The 15,494-nt window shown below is 51.5% G+C and overlaps 1 protein-coding gene across 5 annotated transcripts in view; it reads right to left on the reverse strand.

The window, feature by feature from the left end:
- Positions 1-4,367: 4,367 nt before the first annotated feature.
- The window catches only part of SYN3 (synapsin III), a 443,568-nt gene continuing 432,441 nt past the window's right edge, over positions 4,368-15,494 (reverse strand). For all 5 annotated transcript variants that reach the window (XM_032416359.1, XM_032416355.1, XM_032416357.1 and 2 more), the window contains 4 exons: positions 15,262-15,396; positions 14,297-14,384; positions 9,241-9,532; positions 4,368-5,801 (listed from right to left, as the gene is read on the reverse strand). In XM_032416359.1, coding sequence (XP_032272250.1) covers positions 5,669-5,801; positions 9,241-9,532; positions 14,297-14,384; positions 15,262-15,396 — 648 coding nt within the window. In that variant the 3' untranslated portion in view covers positions 4,368-5,668. The remainder of the gene's footprint in view (positions 5,802-9,240; positions 9,533-14,296; positions 14,385-15,261; positions 15,397-15,494) is intronic.

A 15,494-nucleotide genomic window follows, 5' to 3' on the forward strand; every position in this document is an offset into this window, starting at 1 on the left:
GTGTGTGTGTGTGTGTGTGTGTCGTGTGTGTGTACCACACCTCTCTGGCTGGCTGTGGTGTTAGGCTGTGTGTGTGTGTGTGTGTTGTGTGTGTACCACACCTCTCTGGCTGGCTGTGGTGTTAGGCTGTGTGTGTGTGTGTTGTGTGTGTACCACACCTCTGGCTGGCTATGGTGGTAGGCTGTGGTGTGTGTGGTGTGTGTGTCGTGTGTGTGTACCACACCTCTCTGTGGCTGTGGTGTTAGGCTGTGTGTGTTGTGTGTGTACCACACCTCTCTGTGGCTGGCTGTGGTGTGAGGCTGTGTGTGTGTGTGTGTGTTTGTGGTGTGTGTGTTTTGTGTGTACGACACCTCTGTGGCTGGCTGTGGTGTGAGGCTGTGTGTGTGTGTTTGTGGTGTGTGTTTTGTGTGTACGACACCTCTGGCTGGCTGTGGTGTGAGGCTGTGTGTGTGTGTGTGTGTGTGTACCACACCTCTCTGTGGCTGGCTGTGGTGTCAGGCTGCAGTGTGTGTGTGTGTTTGTGGTGTGTGTGTGTGTACCACACCTCTCTGTGGCTGGCTGTGGTGTGAGGCTGTGTTTGTGTGTGTGTGTTTGTGGTGTGTGTGTTTTGTGTGTACGACACCTCTGTGGCTGGCTGTGGTGTGAGGCTGTGTGTGTGTGTTGTGTGTGTACCACACCTCTGGCTGGCTGTGGTGTCAGGCTGCAGTGTGTGTGTGTGTGTCTGGAGGACATCGTGATGACCAGAAGCACCAAATACTATAAAACAATGAGTTTGCAGAACGCGGTCATTTTTGAAGGGTCCTCGAGCGGCCCGCGGAGGGTGCTGGTGTCCCAGGGATGCAGGGGCTCCTCTCCCTCCGACACCCCATCGGACTTCCCGGCCAGTGTGACAGATCTCTTAGTTGAGGATGTTGGCGGTGTGCCATATGCCTAAATTTGTCCTCAAACAGTGGTTTTTTCTAAATTCTTAAACCAGCCTCAAAGCTTTTCCTCTAGAATAGCTAAATTTATAGTTAGAAGCTTGTAAAATCCTACCTTCTTTTCACTCGGCTGAAACCATGGAGCCCTACGTATTGCTGGTGGGTCATGGGAGTGAGATGATGGTTTGGCAGCAGCAAACGCACTGCGTGACTTTGTGACATCACTTTGCTCATATTGGGACGGAGGCGAGATGGTAGCGTGACCGGAAGCGTTTCGGTAACACTTCAGTTCTTCAGTGGCTCGGAGCCTTCGTGACTTTCTGTGGCCCCGTATTTTGCCCTACCGTTAATTTTACTAACAGGAGCTCGTGCTTTCTCTCCCCCTTCTCTCTCTCTCTTTTTAAAGTGAGTTTTATTTTACTTTTTTAAAGATTTTATTTATCCATTTGAGAGACCAAGACAGAGCACAAGCAGGTGGAGGGGCAGAGGGGGAGGGAGAAGCAGGCTCCCCGCTGAGCAGGGAGCCCAATGCGGGACTCGGTCCCAGGACCCTGGGATCATGACCTGAGCTGAAGGCAGACACTTCACCGACTGAGGCACCCAGGAGCCACCCCACCCCACTCCTTCTCTTTATAAATGGAAGATATGGTTTGGCATGGCTGGACATCAAATCATGGGAGGTACCCTTTTCTTCCGATATGAGGTTTTGTGATTCCGTCTGTAAAAATGGTTGAATTTTGACCTCTCACTCGCTTGGCGCTCCAATTCTGAGATTGCTGCTTAGCCTCAGATCTCAGCAATTCTTACTCTGACGGAGCCGGACTCTCCTCCCTTTGCTCCCTGTGCTCGGGCCGGCGCCAAGACTTGCCTTTCTCCTTCCCTGGGCGGTGGCTGCCAGGTGCTAACTTGCTTCTGCCCTAGACTCAAAGGAAGACCACAGATAGCAGATACTGACACTATGAGAGTTTGCAAATGGGAATCACAAGTGGGACCAATCGGAACACAAACGATGGAAGGCAAAGGGGCATTTAAAGGATTCACACATACGCATTGTAGAAGGAACGTTTTGTTTTTGATTGGTTTTCCCTTAAAGGAATGACTCCCCGATTGCAGAAATCATGTCCTGGCCATTCCCCTCTTCCTCTGGCCGGTCGAGAGAGCTCTGAACCCAGCATCTAAGAGTCCTGGTCTCATCTATTTTGGCTGCGGAAACAGAGGGAGCCTCTGTGCCCTTTCTGCATTGTGTTTGGTTAATGGACCGATCTGACTTGCTTGTTGCCCAAACTTCCAATTCGTCTCCAACCAAACCCCAAATGCTGCTTTCCCTTAGAGTCCAAATACTAGACTGAACCTCTGAATTTTACCAGTGACTGCGTGGGAGTCGGGGACAGCTTTTGACACTTGTCAGTACAGTTAGTAATCAGCTGGCATGCTCTCCAGGATAAAGAAAAACGTGCTATGAAAGTGCACTTGGGCCCTGAACTAGTCCCCCATCTGATTCAGTCACTGCTTGCATCCGCCCGCCTGACTTAACCGGCTTCAGTTCGGACTCCGACCTGTGTGCTTTCACTGGTGCCAAACACATAAAGCAGAACGAGCCACGGACCTGTTCCGCGAAACCGAGTAAAGCACGAGCTGTCTGCTCCCTGGCGCGGGGAGGGGCAGGTTCCAAAGGGACACGGAGCACCTGCGGGACATCTTCAGCTGGGGCCCGGCCGTCTGTGGGGCTCTGCGGGGCTCTGGTGTGCGGCGCGTGGTCCTGCTCTCTGCTCTGCGCGCCACAGCCTCTTCTGCCTGGTCCTGACGCTGGCACCTCGTCCCCCTGGCTCCCGGCCCTGGTGGCCCTGTGGCCACCTGTCCCCCCTGGCCACGTGTCCCACGGGGGATGCCTCCTGGCGCCCTGAATCTGCTCCCATTCCCTTTCAGACTCTGATTCTGTTCCTGGGCAAGTGACTTCCTTGCATTGAGACTCTTTTAAAGACAGGCTTTTCCTCCAGTCTTCACACTTTGTGTACATTTTACTAGTTTCCTAGTTTCCTAAAACGTCCTGAACACCTGTGCGCCAAGCAATGTGCCCTGTGCTTGACTCACGTAGCTCATCCACGAGCTACCCGCACCAGCTCGCTTTCCCCGCGAGCTCCTTGCCCGGCAAACTCCAAAGGGAACGTCAGGAGGCTGCTCCAGGGATTCGCTCCGGTATTTGTTGCCATGGGAGTGAAGGCCCGTCCTCCCTGCCTCCTCAGCGGGCATGAGCATTCGGAGGGAGTGCAGTAATGATGAGGAGAACACAGGGGTAACGGAAGAGAGAGGATATGTGTATTCAGTGTCCCTGGAAAGCTGACTTTACACCTAGCTCAGCTACGGTACCAGCTTACCATGGCGACAGGGGAAGACCGGGGTATTCTCTCGTGCTGGTGGCGTGTCCCCCGAGGCGACATCCTCCAATCCCCATTCACTGTGCCCCACCTTAGCACAAACCACATGGCTCTTCACCGTGTTTCAGCCTCACCAAGTCAGCCTGGAAGGAAAATGCTAGCCTTTCTTTGGGTCGAAGTTGTGTTGAAACAAAGCAAAAAACAATAAACAACCCTTCAGAACCTCTGCAGAGTGACTCCCTTCCTCGCTTCTTTTTTGTCCTTTCCCATTCAAAAATGTCACAGCTATGGAAGGTGAAATGTTTGGAAGGAGCATGTGCTACCCATGTGAGAAAACAGTGCATTCTGGGGATCCGTGCTCTCTGCAAGACCACTCGGGGTCTCGACGCTCGTATGCAGACCAGTGGGAACATTTCTGCAATGTGCTGGTTACTGTGTTACGTCACAGATCACGTGTGCGTGGTTCTAGAAATCAGGATGCCTGGCGGATGAAGGAAGTCTGTGCTCCTGTAGCTGGAGTATCTGGGAGATGGAGCTTGGATGTGAGATGTTTTAGGACGGATTATAGGGAAGTGGGAACATTTCAGCCACACAGTTTGTGAAGCCACTAGTTTTGCTCAGCAAAGGAGCGGGTCCCTGGCTGGAAAGCGTCCGCACCAGTACTGTTCTCGCAGCGTGGCCTTCCCTCCCCGCCCAGCGCAGGGCTGCTGGTCTGACTTCAATATGCGCGCAGAATACTCGGGGAGACCGACCAACCTACGGGTCTGGGCCTTACGACCAGAAATCCGGACTCCTTTGGTCTGAAATGAAGCTGGCTGTGCCCACACTTTGAGAAACTTTGTCGGGCCTGTGACCACTCTGTTGTGTGTTTTGGGTTGCATTTTATTACTGAGAACCAAGTGAGATTGACTTTTTCCGATCCTAATCTCCCATGCAGAAGGGATGATTGCCTTGAGTGTTTTCTGTGTTCCTGATCTCCCCAAACACGTGGGCTTCGTGGTGTTACACCCTGTCCTAGGAGCTTTCTCTCCTCTACTTAGAATGGCTGCAAGGGGAGAGCGTGGTGGCTATGTTCTAACGTCCTGGGCTCGAAACGAGCCCAGGAGGCTGGTTCTGGCACCTACAATGTTTCTAGCACCGGGTGCGTGCTGACTCGGGGCAGCCCTGCACCCTGTCTGATCACGGGAGGCAGTCTGATGGAGGGAGCGGGCTTTGGAAAGGGAGTCGGGACATTTGCCAGCTCTGCAGGGAACTTGTTTCGTCTAATAAGTTTGGGTTAAGCAAGGTGAAAGCTCATTTCTTTACCGCAGGAAGCCTGAGGACCTTGGACATGTAATGTGCACTACCAACCTCAAAACAAGAAATAGAAACAGTGTTTCCTAAACATGTTTGACCATGGGAACCTTTTATAACTGAGTAACCTACCCCTGCCTTGCTGGAGCAGTCCGTGGCATGCCAGCCTCGAAGTCCCTGTCACGGCCCTTTCTCAGCCCGTGCCTCGAGCTCTCTCTGGCTCCTCCTCTGTCCTGGAGGAGGGGACAGCCTTCCTGGTGGGAATTCAGAGTTCCTTGTGGGGTGACACAGAATGGCTGGAGGAGCCCTAACCTGACTCCCTCTTTGGGAAGTTGAGGGCATCCTCCTCCTCTGGGAGCTAGTGATGATTCGTCAAAGAACCCGTGGTCTGCCCGTGGCCGTCCAATCCGGGCGTGAGCAGCACTTCAGGACATCCCCTCCATTTCTGTTGTGTTCTGGAAGGCCCCACTTGTCACGCAGGATCTGATTTCTTTCCACGGTTCTTAGGATCCCACCGGTGGCCACATGGGATGGGGCTTAGCCTGTCTGGCCTGGGGGGCGATCTCGAGCCTGGATGGAGCTAGCATGGGTAGGTAGTAGGTGCCCCTGGCCGGGCTTTTCTCCTGTTTGCAAAACACTGTCGAAAGGTTATTGCCTCCAACGTTGTTGAGGTCCCAGTGCCTGCACCCGATGGAGGGGAGGCTTGGGGCCTTCACGCGAAGGCAAGCAAAACACTAACAAGAAATGTGAAAACTAGCCACACACAGACATTTCACTTGGTTATCTGAGGCAGGGGAGCAAGCATCTGGGTGGGCAGGGAGATGTGATGCCTTTAGGGCCTGAACTGAGGAACCCGGGGGCTGTCAAAGGCCCACCACTGAGTTGGATGACCCTGGAATGTCATGGTGAAGGGAGGGGGAGCACGTATAGATAGATACTCAGTTCCTGGGTCAAAGGCATTTAGAGAGTATATTCTCAGGCCCTCCATTCTGTTCCCATCGGGAACCAAGGCTGAGAAGGAAGATGAGGCAGGAGAAGGGAGAGTGGAATGGAGCACCCCCTGCTCCAGCCCGGGCCAGGTTAGTCGGAAAACAGGCTGGCAAAGGACTTCCTCAGGTTGCGGATGGTTTCGGCCTTGGCCTCGTCTTCACTTGGGGTCCCGCGCTGGGAGGTGTCGGAGGTGCTGAGGCTGTTCGTCAGGGACTGGGATTTGCTGAAACAGAAAGGCAAGGGGGGTTGGGGGCGACAGGGCCCGGGACACAGTCGAGGGGGCTTGCCTGGAAGCCGGCAGGGCGAGCCCAGTCATCACGAGGATGTGATGACCGGAAACCAGGCATCCCAACGCTTACGTGATGCGAAATGCATCACACACAGTCTTTCACCTGCACGGTGGTTATCGGTGTCCTCCATTTTTAGGTGCAGAAACTGGGGCTCACACCAAGTAACGGGAGTGCCCACCAGGCCGGGCTGCTCAGAGGGCAGGCGTTACCGGCCGGCCGCTGGCCCAGTCTCCCGCCTCCAGGTCACCTGTGAAGTCTGTCTCAGCCTCGGGCTGTGGCACCTCCTCCTGCCCTTCCTGGCACTAGTCTGGGAGTCAGGAGGCCCGCGTTCCGGACCCCGCTCTGCTGTCGCCCCCTCTGGCCTCGGCAAGTGCGTCACGGCTTAGGGCCTCCTTCACCTCACCGGTAAAAGGGCGGGCCGGTCCAGCTCAGCCCTGGGCCTCTTCTCTCCCACTCGGGGCTTCAATCCCCACCTTTTCCCTGAAGCCTTTACTACCGATTCCGACCCGCCTTGGGATCCTCAGGGCGCCCGCTGTTTGAGCCGGCCTAGCGCTAGGTGACAGGGCCGTGGAGATGAATCCCCTTGCTCTCAGGGGGCTCGCACTCTGGTGGAGGTGACAGACACAGGAAGAGATGCTGTCAAAAGGCCACAAGTGTAAGAAAGCCCCACACAGTCTTGTCATCACCATAAAACCCAAATCCTCTCCCAAACGGGGACTATCTTGTACCCCTTGCTTATTCCGCACGGGCCTTATCCAGGACTAGGTGTAGATTGGGGATCTGATAAACACCTGCTGACTTGAACTGAACCACATAATACTTCAAAGCAGTAAATCAGGAGATTTAAGTGTTTCTAGCTGGATTACTATAGGGTCAGTACTTACTATCCAAAATTCCAAAGCCCTCTCCTGACCTGGGATGAGCTGGGCTGCACCTCTTCACATGGGAGAGGTTGTCTCAGATACACCTATAAATTGCCAGTAGCATTCTAAGCACTAACTGTGCATAAACTCATTTTAATCCTCATAAGAAGCCTGTGGGGTAAGTCCTCCTGTCCCCACTTCGCATGTGAGGAAGTAGAAGCACAGAGAGGTTGAGTCATGTTTCTGAGGTCATCCAGCTTTTAAGTGGGAGAGCTGGGATTTGAAACCAGGTGGTCTGACTCTGGAGTCTGGGCTTTCACCCACAGCACCATATTGCCCGGAGGACCTCTTGCTAATACCTATCAAATTCACAATGCCTTTCCCCTTGGATCCAACAACACCCTTGCTGGCATCTTCTCCACAGCTGATCCTGCACACGTGAGAAAGAGTGTGTGTGCAAGGTTATTCACGGCAGCCTTCTCTGCATGAGCAAACCACACTTCTGTTTGTGGCGGATGAGTTAGATTATAGTACAGCTATACAGTGGAATACAATACAGCTGTATAAGTGAAGTAAGTCCAGCAGAGAAAGACAATCATCATATGGTTTCGCTTATTTGTGCAACATAAGGAATAGCATGGAGGACATTAGGAGAAGGAAGGGAAAAATGAAGGGGGGACATCAGAGAACCATGAGAGACTATGGACTATGGGAAACAAACTGAGGGTTCTAGAGGGGAGGGGGTGGGGGGATGGGTTAGCCTGGTGATGGGTATTGAGGAGGGCACGTACTGCATGGAGCACTGGGTGTTATGCACAAACAATGGATCATGGAACACCACATCAAAAACTAATGATGTAATGTATGATGACTAACATAATAAAATTTTAAAAAGGAATATAATACAGCTGTGAAAAGGAGAAAATTTCAGTGAACTGATGGAAGAACTTCAGGACTTATCGTTAAATGTAAAAAGCAAGGAGAATGGGGTGGATAGTAAGTACTACCATTTGTAAAAAGTGGGGGGAGGCAACCAACATATATTTTTGTATTTGTGCAAGGAAACACTGGAGGACCGCACAAGGAACTAACAAGAGCGGTCACCTCTGGGGAGCAGGGGGGCAGGAAGGCACTGGACAGGAATGAGGCAGGAGGAAGGTTTTTTACTGTGTACCTTTGGTATTGTTAATATCTTTTAGATCTCTGAGCCATGTGAATGGATCACCATTCAAACACATTATGGTTAGCCCGATCCAGGGACTGGATGCCTTGTGCTCAATCCTAGCTCTTCCGCTCACCAACAGTGGGAACTCTGGCAAGTTATTCATCTCCTCCTCATTTGTAAAATGCAGATAATAATAGTTACTAACTCCTAAGCTTGTGAGAATTGAAGAAAACCCCCAACTAGGTGAAGTGCTTGGCACATGGTAAGTGGACATGGGATGCTAGGAGTGAGACTATGCTTATCGATATTAGTGCTTGGCATTGCAGGAAGGGAGGGGCTTTCCCAAGAAAACACATCTGGGACCTCTCTGACCTCAAACCGAGAGATGGGCTTGAGAGGAAAGGGGACGAGTATGTGTATCGTGATGGGTCATTTACAAACATGGCATGACGGCCACAGTTCCTACCATGCCTGGGGTCTAGCCTTTCGCAGTGTGGCTTTGCAGGTCCTCCTACCAAGGGTCTCTTTGGCCCTGTGAGTTGCTTTGACCAAAAGCATGTGGTGGGATGAAATGACCTTGTGTGCCTTCAAAGCTGGGCCTCAAGAGGCCTTGAAGCTTCTACCTGTGCTCTTTGGGGATGGAATTCTACCATGTGAGGAGGCGGGGCCCAGCCTGAAGGAGGTTGTGGCCCATGAAAGAGAGAGGCCTAGCTGACAGCAGATGTGTATGTAAGGGCCTCTTGGACCATCCAGCCCCAGTGAAGATGCCAGATGACTGCAGCCATATCACGATCCCAGCAGAGTAGGGCTGTTAGATTTAGTAATAAAAATACAGGCTACCCAGTTAAATCTGAATTTCAGATGAAAAATAAATACTTTTTTAGTGTAAGTATAGCCCATGCAATATTTGAGGATATACTTATACTCAAAATTATTCATCACATGTCTGAAATGCAAATCCACCTGGCCATCCTGTATCTTATCTGGCAACTCTACAGGAGAGACCAGCCGAAGAATCTCCCAGGTGAGTCAAACTCAGCATAAATTGCTGAATCAAAAAATTTTGAACGAAAAAAATGGCTGTTTTCTTAAGCTACTGTTTCAGGGAGGTTTGTTATGCAGCAAGAGATAACTGGTGTGTGTGTATCTGGAGGATGGTGGTGGGATCTACCCTATACTCTTGACCTCCTGAGCCCTGCCGGTCATCCAAGTTCCATCCTCTAGGCCTCCTACCCATTTAAAATCTGGGTGAGGCCCTTTGTCTCCGAGTCCCTGTCCTGAGTCAGCCCAGCTCTGCCCCAGCCCAACTCCACCCTTGACCCTGCCCAACCCCAGAGCACTTACTTGAGATGAGGGTGGGGCGGTGCGGGCTTCTTGGACTCTTCCCCCTGTTGGGAGGCGCTCCGGCCTTGAACGGGGGGCCGGGGCTGGGAGGTGAGGGGGGCGCCTGGCTTGGAGGCCTGGTTTGGAGAACTGCCACTGGATGCCCGGGACAGCTGCGGAGAGCCTGGTGATCTCTGCGGTTGCGGAGATCCAGATGGGGGGCTCAGGGGCTGCTGGCCCTGGGGGGAGAGCCTCTGCTGGGACGGGCTTCCAGATCGCGCCGGCTGCTGAGTCGGAGTTTGGCGAGGGCCCCCTAGAGGGGGAAAAGTGATGACGTTCAAGTTTTTCTTAAGATAAACATGGCTGTGCACAAATATTGCTTCAAGGATGTTCATTACAGTGTTTTTTATAACAGTGAAAAGCTGAAAACAATATAAATGCCCAATTGCGGAACTGATCGGGAACATTAAGATACATCCATATAATGGAATATGCTGTGGCCATCATATATGATATGGCAGCATCATAGTAAATGACAGAATATTGTTGACAATATGTGCTAAATATATACTGCTGAACAAAAAGGCAGCTTACAAAATAGCACGTACAGGTTTATTCCATTTTAGCACATACGTACGTAGCTATGTAAAACATAAAGACTGGAAAGTTGTCCCCTCAAACCAGCGTGTCTCTAATTTTAATGTGCACACGAATCACTGGGGGATCTTGTCAAAATAAAGATTCTGAAACAGGAGGTACGGGAGGGAGAGTGTGGTGAACCGAACTGTGTCCCACCCCCCCCTTCATATGTAGAAGTCCTCACCCTCAAGGTGACTGCATTTGGAGATAGGGCCCTAAAGGAACTCATTATTGTTAAATGATGTCATGAGGGTGAGGCCCTAATCCAATAGGACTGGAGTCCTTAGGAGAGAGAGAGAGAGAGACCCCAGGGGCCACACAGGGGAAAGGCCACATGAAGACACAGTGAGAAGGTGATGTCCACAAGCCATGGGGAGAAATTTCAGTCCTGTTGGCACCTTGACCTTGGACTTCCAGCCTCCAGGACAGAGAGAGGATAAATGTCTTTTGTCGAAGCTACTCCGTCTATGGTATTTTGTTATGGCGGCCCACACAGACTCCTACCAGGGGGATCTGGGGTTCTGCATCTCTAACAAGCTCCCAGGTGATCCTTCTGCTCTCCGCGCTTTGAGTAACGAGCCACGGCTCATGATTACTAAAGTGGTGGGGTTAATTCTCTTCCTTTGGCTCACTGATGTTTTCCACACCGAAGATGTATTCCTTTTGAAACAATGGATTATCCCTTACTTTTCAATAGCTTTTTACACTTTTCTAAGAACTTTCAAAGGCATATATGTCATTTGATCTAGAGAGGGGCTGGTAGGGAAGATGCCATCCTTCTCATCACGGAGAGGTGCACACTGAGCCTCCCCAAGGTCTCCCAACTAGAAGGCGTAGCCGCAGGAAGCTCCCGGGGTCTTGGCTTCTCCCTCTCACTGCACAGAGCATGTGGGCCTTCACCAACAAGCAAAGGGGCATCATAAACTTGGGGACATTTTAGCCGCCCAGAAATGACTGAGTGGAACTCCAAGGCCCCAGGCAAGCAAGGTGCTCTCTCCTCATCCTCGAAGCCCGAGTGTCGGGGCTGCTGACTGTGAATTGCATTTTGCCCAAACAGATGGGGGCCTGCAGCACAGTTGTCCTCGCCTGGCTTTGTTGAGATCACTTCAGACAGGTGAGGAGACTGGGAGTTCAAAGGGGCTGGGGCCCGTCTCCGGGGCCCTTTCCTAACGCGGCTTCCGCTCATCTGCCCTCCCCGGGTCTTACTGAGCACACTACACCCCCAGCCTAGGGCTGGGCAGCCTGGCCTCGCGCTGCGGGTTAGGCATGATCCCCACAAATGTCCCCATTTTTCCAAAGAAGCTGAGTCCCAGATATACTGCGACTTGCTCGAGCTGTCACTTTTAATAAGGGGGAGAGCCAACATTCAAACCTACATCTCTTTGACTCAAAAGCTCTGTTTCGTTTTCTCTTTTTTCCTTAAAAAACAAACAAACAAAAAACAAACCCCCGAAACGATGCCATGCAGGGCTGCCCTGAGTCCTCACATCTTTGTGCAAATGAAGAAAAGGTGCTCTCCTCCCGGGGTGGCCGCCCTGAGCCAGGTGCAAGAGGAGCTGGGCCGAGGCTTCAGCTGACCTTTGCCCTCCGACGTCATCCCAGCCGGGACCTTTGCAGAGGGCACGACCTGCATGTCTGGCAGCACCAGGAGCCCCAGGTCTTAACTCCAGTCTCGCGTTAACTTGCTCTGTGGCCACGAGTGAGTAAGTCACTTTTCTCGGGGTTTCTGGACTCTTGTCTGTAAAATGAGGCCCTCGGAGCAGACCCTCCACATCCCTCCCAGTGTGGACGTTCTTGGGAGCCCGGGCAGCACTTCCGACGCTGGACTGAATGGCAGCCAAGATTTAGCAAGTGATTGCACGTGGCCTTGATTTGCTGTGCACCGCCCTCGTCGCTGTCTGTCCTGGTGGCTCGGAGGGCCCAGTGATCTCCAACCCAAACGCCGAAATAAATGAAGCAGGCAAGTGTCCAAAAAATCATGGCAGCCCAAGCAGACTGCTACTTTAAATTAAAAAAAAATTTTCCCTTGAGATAAAAACATAGTTCGGAGAACTCTTTCTCTAAAGAGGTGCAAGCTAAAGGAAGTAAGGATCGACACTACATTGCTGTGAAGGTGACAATAGGGAGGAGCGGGGCCTGAGGCAAACGGTGGAGTCCTGCTGTCCTAGGGAGCCGCTGGAACTGTCAGGGAACACTTGCTGAGGAGGAACCCGAGCCCCTGGCTTCCAGAGCTTCTGCTCTATCCAGAGAACTTGAAATCGAGGTATTTGTGCCAAAGCTCCTGATTTCTAAATGCTGGCTTCCTCTTGTGTGTCTTAAACCCACTTCCGGTCAAAGAAAACCTCTGTTCTCTACTTTTATCTCAAGTCTTCCCATCTCCTCCCCTACCCCGGGGCCAATAATATCTTAGAAAAATCTGGATCCTCATTCATTCATTTATTTATTAACAATTTGTCGAATCCCTTAGACACCTGGGCTTCCTCAAGAGACACTCATTTCTTTCAGTGTCTTGGCAAAGCAAACAATTTAGTATTTTTAATTTCAGCACATACAAAAACCCATTAACTTATATATAGAAAGTATTTGCCTAAGCACCAGGATTGGTGCTAAAAAATTATGAGGTTCATAAAAAGAAAACTTCACTTTTTACGGTGAGTTCAAACAAACAAGTTAATAATGTGATCCTGTTATTTTGGGAACTCAATGAAAGCATTGTTTTTTAATTAACCTTGTTATTTTTAATCTGAATGTTAATTCAACGAGCATTTGCTTTAATTATCTTAATTGGTTTTAAATTAATTGTTTTTCAACTCACTAAAAAGTGTGTTTAGCCCCGTGTCCCTTAAAATAATATCTCTTTATCAAGCATGTCTGTACTCTGGGCCGGAGAGGAAACCAGAATACAGTAGCTCTCTGTTTTAAAAAGTGCTCGGTTCAAATGTGTTTTAAAAAAGTAAGTCCTGGGGCAGAGCGGGAAAGGAGAGGGCAGGGCAGGGCAGAGACACAGCCAGGAGCCCGGCAGGGGGATGAATAAATCATTTTTGAACATTTATAATGATAGAATTACCTCTAGGCAGGAGGGTAGTAGGGCTGCTTTATTTCTAAGGATGGTTAACGGTAATGATCATTAAGAACAACATGGATATTTTACTTGTTAATAAGACACATGTTATTGTGTGTAAGTTTTTAACAGTGGAAGTTATATAGATAGTTATTCCTAGTAAACTGAGCTAGCACCTCCTAGGCGATACCCCCGCGCCGGGCACCTTGCTGCCCATGGACAGCTCCCCATAACTACCCAGGGCAGCAGTTATATCCCTGGGGAGACCAAGGCTCGGAGAAACGACGAGACCTGCCTAAGACTTAAGAGTACTGAGATGAGGAGGAGGATTCAAAAACACGTCTATCTGCCTCACGAAGAATCCCGATGTCCATGCACACAGTTATGGAAGTTATGCAATCTCCCTTTTCTTGAATACTTTCTGCTTTTCTGAGAAGAGACGCAGACACAAGAAAGATGGACTGGGCCCTTTATCCGAGACCCGTGGAAGACGATGCCATTTAATGCCCAAGGCCAGATTTTCCCAAGAAACAAGGAATATGTCACTTTAATCAAAGCAACTAGAAAGGCCACAGCATGAGTCAAGCTTTTCCTTTCTGACAGGTTCTAAGGAGATTCTTAAGAAGACTGTCATGAAACCACCCGGTGGGGCCTCTTGAGGCAGAGCTGCACGGAAGCTCCAAGCTGGTGCTAGAGCAGGGGGCGCACCTGGAAGGTTCTGGCTGCGAGCGAGCTGAGCGAGTTGGCGGCGCGCGGGTGTCCCCCGCCAGGCCTGCGCGGGACAACACAGAGGTGGCGACGTTCCGTGAGAAAGTTAGTTATTGCCATGGCTCCCTCCTGTCATCACGAGTTTATCCGTTCTCTACTAAGTGTCAGCATTTACACAGCAATGCTGGCATATTTTTTGAGGGAGAATTTCCATCGACGAAGTCTTATCAATGTTCCGTGTTTCTTTCTCTCTCTCTCTGGCTGCTTGGCTCATAAATCCATAATTAGGCACCACTAGTGGCTAAGAAACACGACACTTTCTCAAAGATCTGAAAAGCCACACGTATAAACCTGCATTTTCTACTTGTGCCGCGGCCACCTCTGGAAGAAGGACATACTGACGCTTTCACTGGGGAGTCCCTTGCCCGGTGCCTGGCACGGTGGAGGTGCTCAGCAGTCACCTGTCTCCCCGTCCTTCCTGCCTGAGTTGAAGGGGGTGACAGACATCACAGTCTCATCCATCCGGCCCACAGAGCGAGTGCACGGATTCTGTGGACACAGCACTACGACGGATTTTTCCAGAGTGCCTTCTGGAGACCACCCATGGACCCCTCAGGGCACTTCAGCATCCTCCCTGTCTGATTTCCCTTGGTGACCTGTGGCTCTTACCTTGCGTGGGCGGCCGTGGCTGTGGCTGTCCAAGCAGAGGCCCCAGCTGGGCCGGCCCGGGGGATTTCGCTGGTTTAGTCTGTGCGGCCTAGAGCAGGAGAGGAAAGAAGCCTGTCGTGATTGCCAAACCCTCTGCTTCCTGCGTGGGAAGGCAGGACTTAGATCTTGTTATCACGGAGGTAAGACGTATTACCTAAGGCGCACAGTTGGTGAGAGTACACCGTCATGAGTTTTTACATGCGTATACATCTGTGTAGCCACCACCCGGACAGGCCAGAACATTCCAGTGGAGAAGGCTGCCCCACGCCCTTCCCAGCCAGCAACCCCCTCAAGTATAACCATCATTCCGACAGCTATCATCATAGATTTGTTCTTGTGGGGGGCGGGGGGAGCAGGTTTTGAAACTTGCTCTTCCAGAAAGCTGAGTGCTAGTGAATTCTTTGGAGAACGATCTGGTAATCTGTGGTGAGGGCCGTGGAAGGGAGGAGCTATGTGGGAGCTTGTCGAGGTTGGGGGATAGAGAGACAGAAGACACAATAGTCCCTATTGACGGGTGCCCTGGGAGCACGCAAAGGGCACGCGTGCATGCACACACGCCCACGCGTGCATGCACATGGCCATACACACACCCACACGCACCCGCTGCGCCCTGCTCGGGCCTAGGACGGAGGGCACAGAAGGGACAACTGACTTCTTACATTAATAATCTCTGCCTGCAAGTGCAGTCGAGACAAGGTTTTTCTATCTATGATGGTGGAAGGAGGAAGGTCTCAGAGCCTCCCAAACTCCCCTGTCCGGAGCAGGGGTGCAAGCTCGCATGCCCAGCCTCCAGCCACACCCCATTCCCTTCTCCCCAGGCTGGTTCCATTCTAGGACTATCTCCTTTGGATCCAGAGGCTCCCCAGTCCCAGGCAGCCCAGCATTTCTCACGGGTACAAAGTCTCCTGGGCTCCCGAGAACCTTACCCAAGGCCTCAGGGGCGAGGGCACTGTGCCCCCTGGTATCAGGAGTTGGCTCATTTTGGAGACAACGAGGTCGGCCATCAGCTGTCTGTCCTCTTCCACGTGCTCTCCGATCAAGGGCATTGAGCTGTCCATCACCTGTGGGAGAGAAAGGAGGCCTGAGGGAACCCCTTGCCCGGTAGCCAGGCAGCCAGGCAACACGTCCTGGGAGGGCTGGCTCAGGGCTCAGGACAGAA

The sequence above is a fragment of the Phoca vitulina genome, unplaced genomic scaffold (genome assembly GCF_004348235.1).
Source record: "Phoca vitulina isolate PV1807 unplaced genomic scaffold, GSC_HSeal_1.0 scaffold19, whole genome shotgun sequence".
NCBI classification, from domain to species: Eukaryota; Metazoa; Chordata; class Mammalia; order Carnivora; family Phocidae; genus Phoca; species Phoca vitulina.